The sequence below is a fragment of the Primulina huaijiensis genome, chromosome 4 (assembly GCF_012295235.1).
Source record: "Primulina huaijiensis isolate GDHJ02 chromosome 4, ASM1229523v2, whole genome shotgun sequence".
NCBI classification, from domain to species: domain Eukaryota; kingdom Viridiplantae; phylum Streptophyta; class Magnoliopsida; order Lamiales; family Gesneriaceae; genus Primulina; species Primulina huaijiensis.
The window spans coordinates 3011065-3028516 of NC_133309.1; the positions used below are offsets into that span (position 1 = coordinate 3011065).

General features: G+C 34.6%; 4 protein-coding genes across 5 annotated transcripts; 3 read left to right on the forward strand and 1 right to left on the reverse strand.

Moving 5' to 3' along the window:
* The first annotated feature begins 573 nt into the window (after nt 1-573).
* On the forward strand, nt 574-3948 carry LOC140975236 (protein WALLS ARE THIN 1-like). The gene is made up of 6 exons (XM_073438825.1): nt 574-847; nt 951-1013; nt 1123-1239; nt 1436-1847; nt 3219-3370; nt 3540-3948. The coding sequence occupies exons 1-6, from the start codon at nt 618-620 to the stop codon at nt 3721-3723; spliced, it is 1158 nt and encodes a 385-aa protein (XP_073294926.1). The 5' UTR covers nt 574-617; the 3' UTR covers nt 3724-3948.
* A 1192-nt stretch (nt 3949-5140) lies between these two features.
* LOC140975902 (beta-galactosidase 3-like) lies at nt 5141-11013 on the reverse strand. 2 transcript variants are annotated; one of them, XM_073439830.1, is made up of 19 exons: nt 10837-11013; nt 9911-10006; nt 9702-9814; nt 9530-9596; nt 9231-9323; nt 8856-8999; nt 8661-8749; nt 8471-8576; nt 8301-8388; nt 8097-8215; nt 7675-7839; nt 7412-7590; nt 7140-7249; nt 6838-6947; nt 6592-6702; nt 6383-6496; nt 6087-6289; nt 5670-6006; nt 5141-5548 (listed from the first exon to the last, which is right to left on the reverse strand). In XM_073439830.1, exons 1-19 carry the CDS (start codon nt 11011-11013, stop codon nt 5426-5428), a joined length of 2544 nt encoding a protein of 847 aa, XP_073295931.1. In that variant the 3' UTR covers nt 5141-5425. The 2 variants fall into 2 exon arrangements, with proteins under 2 accessions (XP_073295931.1, XP_073295932.1); XM_073439831.1 differs by lacking the exons at nt 5141-5548; nt 5670-6006; nt 9911-10006; nt 10837-11013 and having other exon boundaries at nt 6083-6289; nt 6838-6952; nt 7121-7249; nt 9702-9808.
* Nucleotides 11014-13342: 2329 nt separating this feature from the next.
* On the forward strand, nt 13343-16904 carry LOC140975237 (uncharacterized). Its single transcript, XM_073438826.1, has 2 exons — nt 13343-13578; nt 14322-16904. Exon 2 carries the CDS (start codon nt 15640-15642, stop codon nt 16774-16776), a length of 1137 nt encoding a protein of 378 aa, XP_073294927.1. The 5' UTR covers nt 13343-13578; nt 14322-15639; the 3' UTR covers nt 16777-16904.
* LOC140975879 (uncharacterized) lies at nt 14340-15564 on the forward strand. The gene is made up of 3 exons (XM_073439804.1): nt 14340-14597; nt 14750-15155; nt 15203-15564. The coding sequence occupies exons 1-3, from the start codon at nt 14340-14342 to the stop codon at nt 15562-15564; spliced, it is 1026 nt and encodes a 341-aa protein (XP_073295905.1).
* Nucleotides 16905-17452: the final 548 nt, after the last annotated feature.

A 17452-nucleotide genomic window follows, 5' to 3' on the forward strand; every position in this document is an offset into this window, starting at 1 on the left:
ACAAATTGTTGATTATAACACTATAGATCTTAATGCTCATCAAGATATTGAGCATTCGGTTGAACAACACTATCTAGCTTCGTTGGAAAGTGCTAATAAAACATTAAGAAGATATAGTTGAATTAAGATCTCAACAATTTCAATTGATTATAGTTCGGTCATAAAAAAATAGATGAGTTTAGTTGACAATTTTTCAACCGGTCAAAATAACGAGACCGGCCTGGCAAACCGGCTCGTCTTCTGGCAATATCTTGTACCGTGTATTCCATTTGGTTTGGACTCAACAACAAGTTGTTCAAGTTTGTTAACATCTTAAAATTCTCATTCTTCTAATTATAACAATATAAAATGCAAATTTTCTTAAATTATCTTTTATCTTTGAAATAAATATTATTTTGAAAATAACTATACTTTATTGTATGATGATGAATAATTCAATTTTTATAAATATATTGAGTTTATAATAAACAATTTATAAGTTGGAAGGGTCCATTAAATAAAGAAAATCTATCTGGCCACCCATCATCTCCACCCTCCCTTCTCTAGTATACTCTATATATACAACCCCTGTGCTCACTACTCAAACCACACTTGTTCAATACAATACTATCTTTGTAATGGCGGAAACCGGCGGTGGCTCAGCCGTGGTGGCGAAGATCAGAATGTGTTCGGTGCCGGAGAAATTCCAGCTGCATTTGGCTATGCTAGCCTTGCAGTTCGGATATGCCGGCTTTCATGTGGTGTCTCGAGCTGCACTCAACATGGGCATAAGCAAGATTGTTTTCCCTGTTTATAGGAACATTCTTGCCTTGTTTCTCCTATTGCCCTTCGCTTATTTTCTTGAAAAGTATGTCCATATCAAATCAATGATTATATATACAAATACAATGCAATCGTCCCATTCAATTTTTGAGCAAATATGTCAAGTTTGATTGATTTCTTTGTATCAGGAAAGAGAGGCCACGCCTTACATGGAACTTCGTCGTCCAGTTCTTCCTACTGGCCATTGTTGGGTATGATATTGTTTGTATATCATGGAATGAGGCCCATTCGTAAAATATTCGAATTTTCGTATGTAATTTTTGAATATGATCCGAAAATTAATATTGATTCGATGTACAGGATCACGGCGAATCAAGGATTCTACTTACTGGGATTGGACAACACATCCCCGACTTTTGCTTCTGCGATACAAAACTCAGTCCCGGCCATTACCTTTCTCATGGCTACCATTCTCAGGTAAGTTTGGCTACGTAGTTTATACTATTTATATATTTATGTGATATATATGCTTAAATATTATATTGGAGGCTACTTTTCCATTTCCAATTTCCATTGTCATTTTCAAGGAACGGTTAGTGAGATTTCTGTGACGGGGGATCAAATTTCGAATCTGATGTTTGCTTTTCTTGATTTTATACCTTTTTTTTGGCAGAATAGAAAAGGTTAGATTAGACCGTAAAGATGGGATCTCGAAGGTGGCGGGGACGCTTTTCTGCGTAGCGGGGGCATCAGTGATCACGCTGTACAAAGGTCCCACCATCTACAGCCCCACTCCGCCGTTGCAAACAACGGCGGCGGAGCCGCTGCTGTTGGCTCTGGGCGACGCCAATGGCAAGAACTGGACTTTGGGGTGCCTCTTCTTGATCGGCCACTGCCTGTCGTGGTCGGGGTGGCTTGTGCTGCAAGCGCCGGTGCTGAAGAAGTATCCGGCGCGGCTGTCGTTCACTTCGTACCAGTGCTTCTTCGGAGTCATCCAGTTTCTTGTCATCGCCGCTTTCGTGGAGAGGGATCCGCAGGCTTGGCTCGTCCATTCCGGCGCCGAGCTCTTCAGCGTTTTCTATGCTGTAAGATCATCCACACATCTTTTGCTTTGAATTAGAAACCTTGATTTCAGAATTAGCCAATAAATTTTTTTTAAAAAAAAATTTTGTGGGAAAAATATACAATTTTTTAAAATTATATTTTAATACAAAATAAACAAATTATATATTTTTAAAATTTTTTGTCACACAAATTAAACAGCCAGATTCTATGAGATAGTTCCATGTTACCTTATTATGGGATTTTGGTGTTAAAACATGCGAGTTCCTAATTTCGGAAAAAAAAATTAAGTCATCGGATCGATTTTAAGACATTTTTTTTCATGAATAGGATCGAATTTTATCCGTGGATGTACTTAGAAGAGAGTCTCATTACTCTTTCATCACCCATGTTCTTCTCCATACACAAAACTAGAACAAAGATTTTATTAATTAAATGTCAACTTACCACTTGCAATGTAAAAGGTCTCGTCTTTGTCATATTTTAAATATTAATCAATCAATGCTTGGACTCAATTATGATTAAGCATTATGTCATGACAATAGTGGACCAAATTGAAGGGATTTATCAATAATTTTTTTTTAAAAAATATTTGTACAAGATATTCATTCATATGATCATCTGAATTCAAAACAGGATGGTCAGATGAACATTTTTGGTATAAAAATATGCGCGGTGTAGCATAGAATCAGCAGTATATTTTTGTGTATACAAATTAAGCAACTGTGATGACATTATTTGAAGTTAGTAAGCATCAAACTTGATGAGTATAGAAAATGAAGTTTTGGTGACAAATATCTTTAATAATTGTTTGTCCAAACCATACAAAACAGTGGTGGGGCTTTAACACATGGTTGGGTGGTTGAGTTTCAAGCATGTGATGTGCCAATTGATGAGTCATTGTTTCCTGCCCCCCTTCCCATTCTTTACAATTCAAACTCTTTGAAATCTTGAAATAAATGTCAAATTTGTGATTTATATACCAAAAAAAAATTATCTTATTTAGGCAAAAACTTGTGTGAGACGATCTCACGGATCGTATTTTGTGAGATAAATATTTTATTTGGGTCATCCATGAAAAGTATTACTTTTTATTCTAAGAGTATTATTTTTTTAGTGTGAATATCGGTAGAGTTGACTCGTTTCACAGATAAAGATTCGTGAGACCGTCTTACAATAGACCGTGTTACAATAGACTTACTCTTCATTTTATATATAAAATGAAAAGTAATTGACCATACAACTGGTGAATGATGGATCCTACGAATCTAAATACAAAAATCATAGATTAAAAACAATATTTTATGAAAACATTAATTTTTTAGAATTGCAAAATTAAATGTTGTTTATTTAATAAAGTTGATCACATGGATTGATGTTGGTTGTTGGCGCAGGGAGTGGTGGCCTCAGGGATCGCATTCGCTGTACAGATATGGTGCATAGATCGCGGCGGGCCAGTGTTCGTGGCCGTGTATCAGCCCGTGCAGACTCTCGTTGTCGCTATCATGGCCTCCGTCATGCTGGGAGAGCAGTTCTATTTGGGCGGGTACGCTACACTACATAAAATTTATATGTATATACATTTTTGATATGCTGCACACCAATCGTGAACACTTATATAAGCACCGATGAGGTGACACTCACCTATTGGATGTACAATTGTTCTATGTTTATATGTGTGTAAATTTGATGAAATCTATAATTGTGATGTACAGGATAATTGGCGCAGCGTTGATTATCACCGGATTATACTTCGTGTTATGGGGCAAATCTGAAGAAAGGAAATATGCTACATCGGAGAAGGCAGGGATCCAGAACTTGGCAGACCATGATGGCGATGGATCCACAGCGCAGATCACCGAGCCACTACTCCTACCGAAGTCAACAGGAAATGTTTGACCTTTTGAACCTAACTTGGACTTAAAAAAGAAAAATAAATTCAAGATTTGAGTGTGTAATGTTATAAATTAGGGTTTGCTTTTATGTTTTAAATGTGTTTTTTTTCCTTAATTTAGTGGGTTTTAATTTCGGTTTTGCCTTCTAGGGAAGTGATTATCATGTATTCTGTTTTTAACGAAACAGTTTCGTTTTCCGGTCAGATAACGATTTCATTTAAAATTTAAATTATTAGTACTAATTGGATATGACCACGATTATCTTCAAATCGGGAACTGAAACCAAATCCGTCTCTCGGAAACTTGAACCGAAAAGCTATTTTACGATTTCCATCCCAAAAACTTAAACCGGAACGGAGAACTTAAGATTCTATTCTACTTCCTAAGAATAATAATGAGGCAGCAGAACCATGTTTAAACATAACCTAACCAATCATTTTTTGAATAAAAGATTAAACGGTCTCTTTGTAATATAATTATTAAATTATCAGCTTTAATTAACTTGATTATCTAACGATTTGGACCCGTTTTTTTTTTTTTTTTTTTTTTTCAATTGTTAAAATTTTTAATATAAATATATTCCAGTTCAAACCAATTCAAACCATAACATAATTAACAATGACCAAAACCATTAGAAACTTAAATTGAGATTGTATACAAGCTGTTCCTGGTTGACCGATCCATATCTAGATTAAAAAGTAATAATTTTTACATAAAAATAATATTTTTTTTTCATTTTTCAAGTCGGATAAGAGACATATCTCACAAGTTTGGCTTATGAGACGATCTCATATTAGTTTTTGTATTATTAGAATCACAACCATCGAGTTCAGAACCGTTATTTTTGAAAAAAAAAACATATATGAGGCAATAAGAATTTTAAAAATATGTCAGATTGTGTGTTACCAAAAAATATATAAAAATAGATAACTTGTTTATATAATTATGATTTGTAAAGATTGGCAAATAGAAGTGGGATTTGGCATGATAAGTTGCATCAAATAGAATATTGACAATTTGTCTTACTTTAATAGGAGACTGATCATTGTTGTCTCCAATCAAAATTTAAGTGGGTCAGTTTATATTTTAATTAGTAAAAAATTATAAGTTCTTTATTGGTTAAATATATACATATTTTTATATAATCTTTAATTCACTTTATAATATAAATATAATAAAATTATTAATTTATTGATTAATATGGACTTTACTCTATTAATTTACACTCAAAATATACTCCAATACCAAAATCCTAACCTACACTACCATATTTATTCGAGCTCGAGTCGACTCGAGTCAAGCCCAGCTTCGATCAAGTGCGAGAGCTCGAGTCGACTCGAGTCAAGCCCAGCTTCGATCAAGAAGCTCGCACGGGCAACGATCAAGACCAGCTTCAATAGCTGGATCAAGTAGCTCGCGCGTGCAACGATCAAGAAGCTCGCGCATGCAACGATCGTTTTCACATTTTCTTCTATTTCCGACACGAATAACAAGAAAACTAGCCACCATATAATACACAACCTTGTAAAGGGTAAAGGGATCAGAACTTTCTGTCTGGATACTAAGATTATACATGGAAATTGGAATTCAGGAGTGTATTGTACACTGTTTCAAAAGGACAACTTACATTCTTGAGAAAACTCGTCTCACATTACTACTACCTCTATTTCAACTTCGAATCTGCATTCGAAACGGGACAAGTATGTTTAGTTGGATGTGGTAGAGCAAGCAGCTTCGACCGATAACTTCTTCAACTGGCCGGGGCATGGATCCATTCCAAAGAAGCTATTCGAAACCGAAAGCTGGCAACTTTGCTTCCCTATGCACATCTGCGGCAAGGTAGATCAATGAAGAACACATAGATATTCGTTTCACAAAATTGAATCTGCTTGGCCTGAGTTATGAACGTTAGAATGGAAATAGAAGATTTATGAAGCAAAAAGAGCTTGCCTTCTCGACGAGGGCTAGTGAGTTATTCGCATGGCAAGTTCCCAGTCGAAAATTTCCACAAGTTCCTGTAGGATTTCCGAAACTTGCGAACTTGATTATCGATATGGACTGAGAAGGTGCACATTGGAGGTGAACTTTGGCCTGATGTAGCATTTTAGGAGCAGTGGTGCTCTCTGTTTGGTAATTTGCTACCTCAGGATTGTCTTCGAATGCATCCGCGCACACACTTGATATTGTTCTTTTGACTAGATATATATTCGATGCATCCCTACCAAGCTCTTCAAAAAGAACGATTAGATTTCGTTCCGCCTTCAACCAAGATCTCGGGACATGATACCTAAAGTCCCAAAACATAAGAATTAGAACACTGTTTTTTCTTAGTAACTAGCAAGTTTTTGTTTGTTTCGTGATAATTACCATCGTTGAGTTGGTTGGCCACAGGCAACTTGACATTTTCGGGCACGGAATGTACCAGCATAGGAGCAAAATGTGCAGTTGCCAGTCACATTTGCCAACAAATACCTTCCAATACTTTGGCCATTGATCCATATTTGACCCTTCCCCATGCTTCCCATGTCCAGCGCCAAAGGCTCGTGTCCGCTTGGTGCATCGAAATAAGCCTGTGAAGTTTCGAAAACGACACATTCACGATTTCTTGTACAAGAACTTGTTAAGAAAACAACTCCCTTTGGAGTTGATGTTTTTGAATTCACCTTGTACCATATCAAAGGCTGCTGATTTTCGGAGACGATGGATCCTTTTGTCCATTCGATCAAGTAATCATTGTCTGGAGAGACCAGATTCATTTCCTCCCCCTTTAATCCAATCTAATCATGCAAAGTGTAATGATTATTACGTAGAAAGACTTGAGGTATATATTCATGGTATGAGTATATAGTTGCCTGTTTCGTCATTTCGTTACCTTGTGAGACCATGTTTGCCTGGATAAGTCCAATTTTCCTTGATCAAGCCCGTCTAATATTACTGGCCCCAGAACTCCCACATTCCAATTTTCGAAATGAATCCCATTGTTCTTTAAAAATTTGTTTCTCATCAGTATCAGTGCTTCTCTTCCGAGTGAACTATATATATATATATATGTATGATCCAAAAGGATTCAAACTGATTCGATTTCAGAACAGCCCTTGGAACTTTTAAAGAAACTTGCTGGTAGTCCCATAGCTACACTAAGCAGAGAAATCTTGTTGGTTCCAGCTTGTAGATTCACAGGTCCAGTGAATGTGACTCTTGTATTCTCCATCGACCCATAAACCGATCCTGTAGATATAGCCTAGAATTATATTCAGCATTGATAAATATAACCGGTCGACATAATTAGTAAAAAGACATGCAATATACATATACAACTTGCAATTCATGAGAACGTTTCTTGATTACAATTTCAAGAGGAGTTAATTTCATTCCATTCAATCATCAAAAGTCTCCGGTTAATATAAAAGAAGCTCATACCTGAGAACTGACCATTAACGAAAGCATGCATGGCATGGCCTCTTGAATTTACGGTTAAAACAACCATTTTGTCTCCCAGAAGAAATGATTCTGATGGATCAATATTGAAGCTGTGGATAAGAACATGGAGAAAAAAGATTAGGAGTCACGTTTGATTTCATAATCCCATGTCGATAATTGATTACTGATTGATTATACTGAATTTATTTCTTAAAAAAATAGCTGCTAAAAGCGTTGTATTAACTTTCAAACTACAAATTACAATGGATTACCTAGTACTGTACCACAAATAATCACTGCTATCCCTTGTGATGTTTATTTGCTCCAAAAGACCAGTAGCTGTTATTTTTGAGCCGTCTTCTATTGAAGATACGTCTTCACCGAACATCTCCCACGAGTGAAAGCGAGTATTGGTTGGTAACATCTGAACCCTTGAAGTTTGTGCCCCAACCTTATTGATCACCAGACAATAAGTTAAATCATAGAAAATGAAGAAACATGATTCATTGGTTGTGTTGAGTATGATTGCACTCACCTTCGCTGCGTTGAAAACTACATTTCTGCAGTCGGGAAGTATGCTAATCGACCAAGGAGGTAAATCGTAATGTATGTTGTTGAACATCACTTTTACGGTAGATTTAGTATCGAAGTTTGACAGAAACGCTGCACATTTTCCACCCCCTGGACAGAATACATGAGCCTGAAATAACGTACTTTTAGTATGTTAAACTATAACATGTGAACAAGAATATGGAGATTTTTTCTAGTATGATAAATCAAATATCTACTAACTTCGCAGGCGGATCAGAGATACTCATACGGTGATTAAGAATTTTCAAATATTGTAAATGGTAAATTTTATATTTGAATCTCACATAAAATTTGAAGTTTTTGCTTGGGGATCAAGGGGGTTTGGTTGCCCTATTCGTCTTCTTTTGGTTCCATGTCGTGGCTAACCTGCTGTCGGGTGCCTAATGATGTAATCACGGGATCTGATGAAACTAAAGAATGTTCACAAAGTCTTATTGCCTTGTGAAGCTCCTTCAAATGTCCATACTTAGGTTCCCTGATCATACCTGTAAAAAATGGTTACGACCTACCGGATATTAATTTTACCAGAAAACATCAACATCGAATCAGGTTCACTGGTTAATATCTCACCATATTCATCGATTGGGGCGTCGTAGTCATAACTTGTAGTAACAAAAGGACCTCCTGCTGAGCGCCCAAAATTTGTGCCTCCGTGAAACTGTCCAAAATTTGCAAGGTTCAGAGCTTGATTCTCATGCCCTTCTTTACTTTCACCTTATCTGAGTCACTAAACTACTAACCATGTAATAGTTGACATATGAGCCACCCTTTTGTACAAAACGAGCAACCGCAAATGCAAGATCTTGGACAGGACGTTGATGAATCGGGCCTCCAAACTTGGTGAACCTGCACGTTTTCATGAAAAAGTATCAGAGTTTTATTCCAGATAAATAAGCAAATAACCGAATCATACAGCTCAAGATTTATTACCATCCACTCCAAGCTTCAGTCCACATACTAGGTTTATAAGGTTTGTTGGGAGTAAAGGTGTTGCAGTAAAATCCGTTGCATGCATTTATCTGTTCCGATATCAAGAAGAAAAGCGAGACGAGGTTTCATAGCGCGGTTTAAAAAGTCGTTTAAACAATGAAGGCGGCTGGAAGTAGAGGTAAATGGAGAACATACCACAGGATCAGGTGCATTTCTGTCTTTGCACAGGATCCATGGAACCCCGGTATTCGAACTAATTGCCATTTTCGCAGCCCAATTCATGTACGCCTCACCAGATGATCCCAGCGCCTGCCTTTGTGTTCCATATTCGTTTTCAATCTATCAAAATAGGATTAGATTCTTTAGTTCTTTTCTTAATAAAACGTTAACACGTTTAAAACATGATATCAAAATATAATGGTTCTCTTCAAGATTTGATCCATATCATGGTCTAAGCTTCACAGTACAGCAAGAACTTTGCAGCATAACCATGGTAGAGCGGGTGGTCGGTTTACGGCCTCAACTTCCACTAATTCATAACTATTATCTATAAATAAATTGTTTTCATACCTGAGATAATATAATCGGACCTCCCTGCATTTCAAATAAATTTTCACTACTCATCATATCAATGATTTTTTGCGTGAACTTTTGCATTGAAGCCTACACTCCACAAAACCAAACACATTAAATTATAAAAATGCACAAGTCAATAAATAAACCACAAAAAGTTCAAAAAGGGTCATCCGATGAACCAAGTACGATACAACTCGTGGGCTAATGATCGACAAATCATCAAACATGTATAGAATTCATATATTTCATATGGTGTAAGTGTAACAGATTATCAAATCAGTAAAAGAAGTAACCTTAAAAGGCTCATTATTTGTTCTGAAGCTGATGCCAGGAACATACTTCAACCATACAGGAAATCCTCTGCAAAAATAGAAGCAAAATTGATAGATAAAACAAAACTATATATCAGAAAGTGCAACTGAAACATCTGAGAAATGTGTCTACATAATTTTTTTTTTTAAATACCCGAAATTCCACTCCGCACATACATAAGGTCCAATGCGAAGATTAACGTAGAGCCCAACTTTTTGAACCGTCTTGAAGAATCTTACGACATCGTACCGACCTTTGAAATTGTACTAAAACGCGGCCAATAATCACGATAAATGTAAGCCTTACACATTCACACACATATTCACTAAAACTAAAATAGGCATCTTAAACTGGAAACTAACATTGCCAGGGGAAGGCTCGTGCACATTCCAAAATACATATGTGTCAATAACATTCAATCCTGCATTCTTAGCCTTCAATATCAGATCCTCCCACATCTGCACAAATCCCACTTTTCTTTTCTGAAAACAGTCACAAATTTCAGCCGGATTTACTTCGTGTTTTGTGTGTGTACATGATCAGCAATCAAATATATCTTTTCGACAAAAAAAAGAGGACAAAAATATATTCCTGTGATCATCAATAACATTCACTCTCATGTGACAATGCTTTTATTCATAAATTGGCGAGCACATAACATAAAACAGGCTGCAACTAATATCACTCGTTTAAATTTCAGAACATTCAATATCATCCTCGAAGTTTTAGCTTTTTTTAGTAGGATTCGTCTCACGACATTCTATATGTGAGATGAATCGTCGATCCATACCAACCATGAAAAGTAATAATTTTGATACAAAAATAATATTTTTTCATTAGTTGGGCCTCACAAGAGTTTTTGTGCATTTTATTTTCGAACACTTAGAAGCAATGATTGTTAGTGTTTGGGAAATAAACACTTCCCAGAAACACATAGACTAGATAATTCTCAATATGACCATTTTTTAAATGACATGATACCTGCAGTCGCTATCCGGCATCTGTTATATGCCAAAAGGTCTCTAATGTTTTGATTTATTGTTAAAAATTAATGGAAAGTGCTGCACTACCTAATTCTTGGGTACTACTACAGGTTTCTTCGGAACTAAAACTATATTTTGATTCATGATTTTTTTTCGAACACCATTCCTGTTAGTTTTTAACGATGAATTTAAATCGAACACGAAGATCGGTTCGAAAAAAGCTGTAAACCCATTACTTTTCACCAAAAAGAACATTAAATTTGTAAAAAAAAAAGAAGAAAAATTTCAAGGAAGAAAGAAAATACATCCGGGGTGCTTCTGGTGTAATGTATAGAACCAGAGAGAAGGATTTTCCTCTGCCCATTGATGATAATGGCCTTCCTGTCATAAGTTACACTGCAACTCACAAGCTGAGAATCCAAAACCAACAAGACCAAAACGCAGAAGCAGAAAATAAAACTGGGAACTGATTTAGTTCCCATATAGAAATGATCTTCACCCTCTTTTTTGGTGCAAAAACAAGAAAGAAAACAATTTTCTTGAGAGTAGAATGGGACTCGATGAAATATTTAGAAGATAAAATAAAATAACAAGAAACGGTGAGTTTTGAAATGATCGATGGTGGTAAGCGGTGGAGGAACAACTTACATTAGTAATACATGCACAGAGTTCGCTGCTGTTCCTCCATGCTGTCTGCGGAAAATGACAAAAGAATTGGAGCTACATGTGGCCACGGGCCGGGTTGGACCCGGTCTGTGATCAACTTAGATGGTTAACTGGGTCAAAGATTTGACCTGAATCGTGACTTTAACTAGGGGTGTCAATCGGGTCGGGTTTCGGGTCAACCCGCGAATTTTTTTTTCAACCCGAACCCGAAGCAACCCGAAGCAACCCCCAACCCGAACCGAACCCGTCTAACCTGAACCAACCCGTCTAACCCGCCTAGCCCGAAATTTTTTTATTTTTTTTAAACAAAATTAATGAAAAAAATCCGAAAAAATAAAAAATTATAATAATATTTTAATTTAAACACATAATAAAAAAATTTTCGATTTAAATTTGAAAGTTTAATTGTAGAAAATTAAAAGTATATTTACTAAATCAAATAAACAATTGTTAAAAAATTAAAAAATATACAAAATAAATATTAAATGATGAAAATTTAACATATAAATATGCAATAAATTTTGTTCAAACATATAATATATAAAAATATAGGTAATATTTTCAAAAAAAAAAATTTCGGGTCAACACGCAACCCGACCCAACCCAACCCGAAACCCATCTAACCCAGTTCTAACCCGAACCCACCCAACCCGAACCCAACCCAAACCCAAAAAACCCCAACCCGAACCTGATTTTTTTCGTGTTGGGTCGTGTCGGGTTGACGGGTCGTGTTGCATTTTGACACCCCTAACTTTAACCAACCAAAATTTGTCTACCTATGGTTTTAAGCATCGTTTGGTTCGTGTAATATGATAAGTAAATGTTATATAATAAGAGTGATTATAAAATAAAAATTAAAGATAAATAACACATTATGATAAATTATATGATGTTTGACATGATTTTAACTTGCTTGATTATTTTTGTTAATTATTTACTAAATTGTCCTCATTATATATTAATTAGTAATATATTCTTAAAATGATTGAATAAATAAATAAAATTTCTAGAATTAATTGATTTAAAAAATTATAAATAAAGTTAAAATATTATATTAATTATTAAATTTTCATTAATTTTAATTTCTCAAAAAACTAAAAAATCGATTAATATTATAGAAAATAATTAAAATTTGATAATAACATAAATATGTATTTATTGTAATAATTAAAATATTAATACAAATTTGAATATTAAATATTGGTTAATAACAATTATCATATTACGGTTAAAAATAATATAATAATAAAAATATGATCAATAATAATTAAATTATTTAGAATATTAGTCAAATTAAAAATTACATTTAAAATTTTTGAATTTATAATTATTTTAAACTTTAGGATAGTAAAGAAAAATTTAAATTAATCAAACATCATCCCTTCTCCTCCAAAAGATTATATAACCACCAACAAGAGGATAATAATGCAAATAGTGGGGGCCGGGTGCGGGCTGAACGGACCTATCACAATCTTAATCATGCACACCAAACACATGATAAGTGAAAGATTAAAAATCAATCACCCCTTATCATGCACACCAAACAATGCCTTAGGGTATAAAATCGATTGATCCGTTGGGTAGGACAGATAATATTTAATTAAATAATTTTTTTAAAAAAATATGGACAAACACGATTAACGGGGTAGTTAGAAATCAACAACCACGATCAAGTGACAGTTAATCCGACAGGTTTGAACCACTGGACCAACCGTTTGAATTTATTTTCAAAAAGAACAACAATGATTTTGTGGTAGTTAATGATCAATGATCACGATGACATGACCGTTATTCCACGGTCGACCAATTCAATCTTAATTTCTCTATTCTCAAAATATTAATTGTTGATTATTGTTAATTGTAAATTATTTTCCTAATTAACTTAATTTTATTTTATACAAATGCCCAGTTCAAGTCGAGTGATAAGGGCAAGGGAAAGAGAATCATGCTCTAGTTTGAGGATCATGGTTTTCTTTCATTCAATGTTGACGGCCAGAGGCGGATTTATGCTAGTGCTCACGTGGGCCACGGCCCCCCTAAATTTTTAATTTTTTTAGTTTATATTAATTGTTTAGTGGGCTTTAAATTTTTTTAGTTTATATTAATCATGTTAGGGTCCACGTGGGCCACGGTCCCCCAAATCTTAATACTAATCAAATGTTTAGTGGGCTTTAAATTAAAATACTAAAGAAATAGATTAGGCCCATCAACGAATTGAGAATCTCTTTGTAAAAGCCTATATATTATTAAAACTGATGCAAAAAAAAGAGAGACTCAGCCTCATCAAAACTATAGCACCGTCTTCTTTTATCACAGAGAAGTAGGGTTTAGGAAGAAAATTTACTCATATCCTATTTTCCTCTAATTTCTATTGTTTTAAGGTAAGCACAATTACTCTTTTGATTTGCTGTATTATTTTGGAAACTTGATGTATATGTTGGCAAATATTTTAGAAACGATAACAAGTGAATTTGGGAATGTTAAGTTTTGGTGTTCATAAAAAATAATTTATTAATGTTGGTTTGATGATCCTAAGAACTGAATTGCTACTCGTTAATTTCAGTAATCAAGTTCATGAAATTTCAGAATGTTTACTGGAGGAGTTCCAATGTAATTTGGCAACTTAGTATGACTTTTAAATAGAAAGATTATTTAAATTTATGGTTAAGATTTAGCTAATGACATGCACAATTGCCGATTCAATTAAATGGAAAAATGGATATTTAGTGCTAATTAAATTCCAGTATGTGGTCTTGTTTAGAATTTGACTAAAGGTATATAATTTGACAACTGGGGTCATGAAAAATAGATAACATAAATAAATGAGGAAGCCATGAATTCAAAAATAATGCTCCTTAAATCTCTTTTATAATTCATTAATACATTATCTTTGATGCTTTTTTATGAGTATTTGTTGCTTAAAACTCAACCAGTATTTCATTAATACATTATCATTAATACATTATCTTTGATGTTTGTTTGTTTATATTTTTTTATACACTTTGTTTATTATATTTTGTTGAGATTTTGAAGTTTAGCAGTGAGTATTGATAATGTATTATTGCAGATATTTTATTTATGGTGTTAGTATATTTAAATGACTAGATTTTATTTATTGTTTCAGGTGTGATTTTATTCATAAATGGGAAAATCTGTTACAATTTATAAATTCTTTCAGAGGAAGAGATCTAATCAACCAGATCCTCCCATTTCTACAGCCCCATCTATACCATCAGATGATAATATTCCACCAGAGGTTCATTCTCAAAAGTTAAGAAAGGTTGAAAGTGCAGGGGTTGATCTTAACTTCTTAGAGCGTGATCCAGGATTACGTCGACAAATATGGGAATACTCTCCCAACGAGCAAGAAGAAATTCGTCGGGCTTATCTAAATCTGAAAGTATATCAGCCTATACTTTCAGAATATCCACTAAATAAAAACAATATTCATCCCCGCAGGTTTCAATCATCTTGGTATGAGCTTTTTCCTTGGTTGGAGTATTCTCCAGTAAAAGATAAAGCTTTCTGTTTTTCTTGTTTATCTTTAACAAGCCATCAGAATGTCTTAAGCAAACTGCATTTACTGTTGTTGGATTTGATAATTGGAAGAAGGCTCGAAGTGGAAAAACATGTTCTTTCCAATGTCATATTGGGAAAGATAATGTATCTTCACCTCGTCGTATTGCTGAAAAAGCATGTGAGGATTTAATGAACCAACCTCAATATATACCAAGATTTTTCAACAAAATTAGCTCAGAAGCAGTTGCAAGGAATCACCTTCGATTGAAAGTTGGTATACATGTAGTTCGGTTGCTTGCGCTTCAGGGCGTTCCTTTCAGAGGTCATGATGAGAGCTCTAATTCATCTAATCGTGGAAACTTTCTTGAATTTCTTGATGTGGTGGCCTTGTATAACGATGAGCTTTCAGATGCAATACATAAAGCTCCGAAAAATCCAAGTATACAAGTCATGATATTCAAAAGCAAATACTTCACATGTTCTCAGTGAGAGTGAAAAATGTAATTCTTGAAGAAATTGCAGACAACAAATATTGCATAGTCATCGATGAAGCTCGTGATGAGTCAAAAATAGAACAAATGTCTATAGTGTTGAGGTTCGTGGACAAAAATGGATGCATACAAGAACGTTTTTTTGGGCTTGTTCATGTGTCAGATACGACAGCTTTGAAATTAAAGAATGCTATATATTCTTATTTGAGTCATTACAATTTGGATGTCCAAAATATTAGAGGTCAAGGTTACGATGGTGCTAGAAATATGAGAGGTGAGTTCAATGGATTGCAAGCTTTGATTCTGAAAGATTGTAAGAGTGCTTATTATGTTCATTGCTTTGCCCATCGATTGTAGTTGGCTCTTGTTGCGGCAGCAAAAAATGTAACTCCCATTCATCAGTTTTTTGATAAATTAACTTTCATAGTTAATATGGTTGGTGCTTCGTGCAAGCGTAATGATGAATTGAAAGAATCTCACGCAGATGACATTGCTTATTTGATTTCTATTAATGAACTCGAGACAGGGCATGGACTTAATCAGATATGTAATTTACAACGAGCAGCTGATACGCGTTGGAGTTCTCATTTTAGATCATTATCGAGCTTGATCAAGATGTTTAGTGCAGCATGTACTGTATTGCTCAAAGTTATGGAAGATGGACTTCATTTCCAAAGAGCAGAAGCAACGTCTGTTTATGATGAAATGAATTCATTTGATTTTTTATTCATATTGCATCTAATGAACGAGATTATGGAGATCACAAATGTGCTTTCTCAGATATTGCAAAGTAAGTTTCAAGATATTTTGAATGCAATGGAGCTAGTTTCATCTACAAAAAAATTAATTCAAGAGCTAAAGGATGACAAATGGGATGATTTGCTTGAAAAAGTGAAGTCTTTTTGTGTGGCTCGTAACATTGATGTTCCTGATTTTAGTGCTCAGTATGTTGATAGGCGAGGTCGAGCCCGTCATCATCAAGGCAATTTCACCATTGAGCATCATTATAGGGTAAACTTTTTTTATGCCACTATAGATTCACAACTGCAAGAAATTAATGTGCGTTTTAGTGAATATGCGATGAATTTACTCATGCTTAGTTCTGCTTTAAATCCTCAAAATGCAAGTGATTCATTGAGATATATGGATATATGCAAACTGGTTGAAAATTTTTATCCACAAGATTTTACTAGTGAAGAAAAAGAACGGTTAGAGATGCAGTTGAAGCACTATGAGCATAATGTAGTCAAAGGGTCACACTCCAAAAGTCTTTCAACCATTTCCGAGTTGTGTCAATGGTTGGTGAAGACTAAAAAAGTTGCTACATATGACCTTGTTTTTAGAGTGATCGTGCTTGTGCTGACTCTTCCAGTTTCTACCGCTACTACAGAACGGTCATTCTCAGCTATGAATATCGTCAAAACTAGGCTTCGGAGCAAAATGGAGGATGATTTTCTCTCGGATGTATTGATGATATTTATTGAAAGAGAAATTGCTCAAAATATTTGTATAGATACTATTATTGAAGACTTTGAAAATTTTAAGGACCGTCGAATTCCTTTTAGTTAGAAATTTTCTTGTTAAAAACGTACTATTTATGTTTAGTTGAATATAACTGATGGATATTTTGTCTTTCTTCTTTTAATATTTTGTCTGTATTTTGAAACGGCCCCCACAGAATAGAAATCCTAGATCCGCCCCTGTTGACGGCTATGATCTTGATGTTTTCAAAGAGGAACAACATCAAGAACAATAGACTTCCCAACAAACACATCATAATCCAATTCAAGAAAGTATGAGCAATTCGACGATGCCTTAAACTTGAGCGATGCCTCGCCATATATATAATATTTTCACCAAACATTTCGAAATGGCGACGCTTCTCTCAAGTGATTTGCGAGCCAAATGTAAATATTATACAGTTCGAAAGTTTACAAATGGAAACAAGGAGGTGGCTATGGAACTTTAACGCGAGATATCGAGAAAGATCATCTGGTGGACATTGATATTGATCGTTCTCAAATGCTGGCATTCTCATCTCAAATGGGTAACGATTCTCAACTATTTAAATATTTTGAATCTGAAGTTAGAGAAGAAACGACTATATATTATGATTGAAAAACTTTCTTTTAGTTTTGTGGTAAATTATATTTTGAAATTTGGCTTTTAACTAGTACAAATCTTTATATTAAATGTACCACACGAAATACACTGAAACGCACACTTAAAAAATCAGTTGTTGACC

Bases quoted from the DNA above. Each gene is read 5' to 3' on its own strand.
- LOC140975236 (XM_073438825.1), top strand. From the start codon at position 618: ATGGCGGAAACCGGCGGTGGCTCAGCCGTGGTGGCGAAGATCAGAATG. The intron at 1,240-1,435 runs GTAAGTTTGGCT...TTTTTTTGGCAG, and splicing joins CTCATGGCTACCATTCTCAG to AATAGAAAAGGTTAGATTAG. The intron at 3,371-3,539 runs GTACGCTACACT...TGTGATGTACAG, and splicing joins GAGCAGTTCTATTTGGGCGG to GATAATTGGCGCAGCGTTGA.
- LOC140975902 (XM_073439830.1), bottom strand. From the start codon at position 11,013: ATGGGAACTAAATCAGTTCCCAGTTTTATTTTCTGCTTCTGCGTTTTG. The intron at 9,597-9,701 runs GTATTTAAAAAA...CTATTTTTGCAG, and splicing joins TGTGCGGAGTGGAATTTCGG to AGGATTTCCTGTATGGTTGA. The intron at 7,250-7,411 runs GTAATCCATTGT...TCTTATCCACAG, and splicing joins TATTTGTGGTACAGTACTAG to CTTCAATATTGATCCATCAG.
- LOC140975879 (XM_073439804.1), top strand. From the start codon at position 14,340: ATGGGAAAATCTGTTACAATTTATAAATTCTTTCAGAGGAAGAGATCT. The intron at 14,598-14,749 runs GTATATCAGCCT...ATCTTTAACAAG, and splicing joins GGGCTTATCTAAATCTGAAA to CCATCAGAATGTCTTAAGCA. The intron at 15,156-15,202 runs GTATACAAGTCA...ACATGTTCTCAG, and splicing joins TAAAGCTCCGAAAAATCCAA to TGAGAGTGAAAAATGTAATT.
- LOC140975237 (XM_073438826.1), top strand. From the start codon at position 15,640: ATGGTTGGTGCTTCGTGCAAGCGTAATGATGAATTGAAAGAATCTCAC.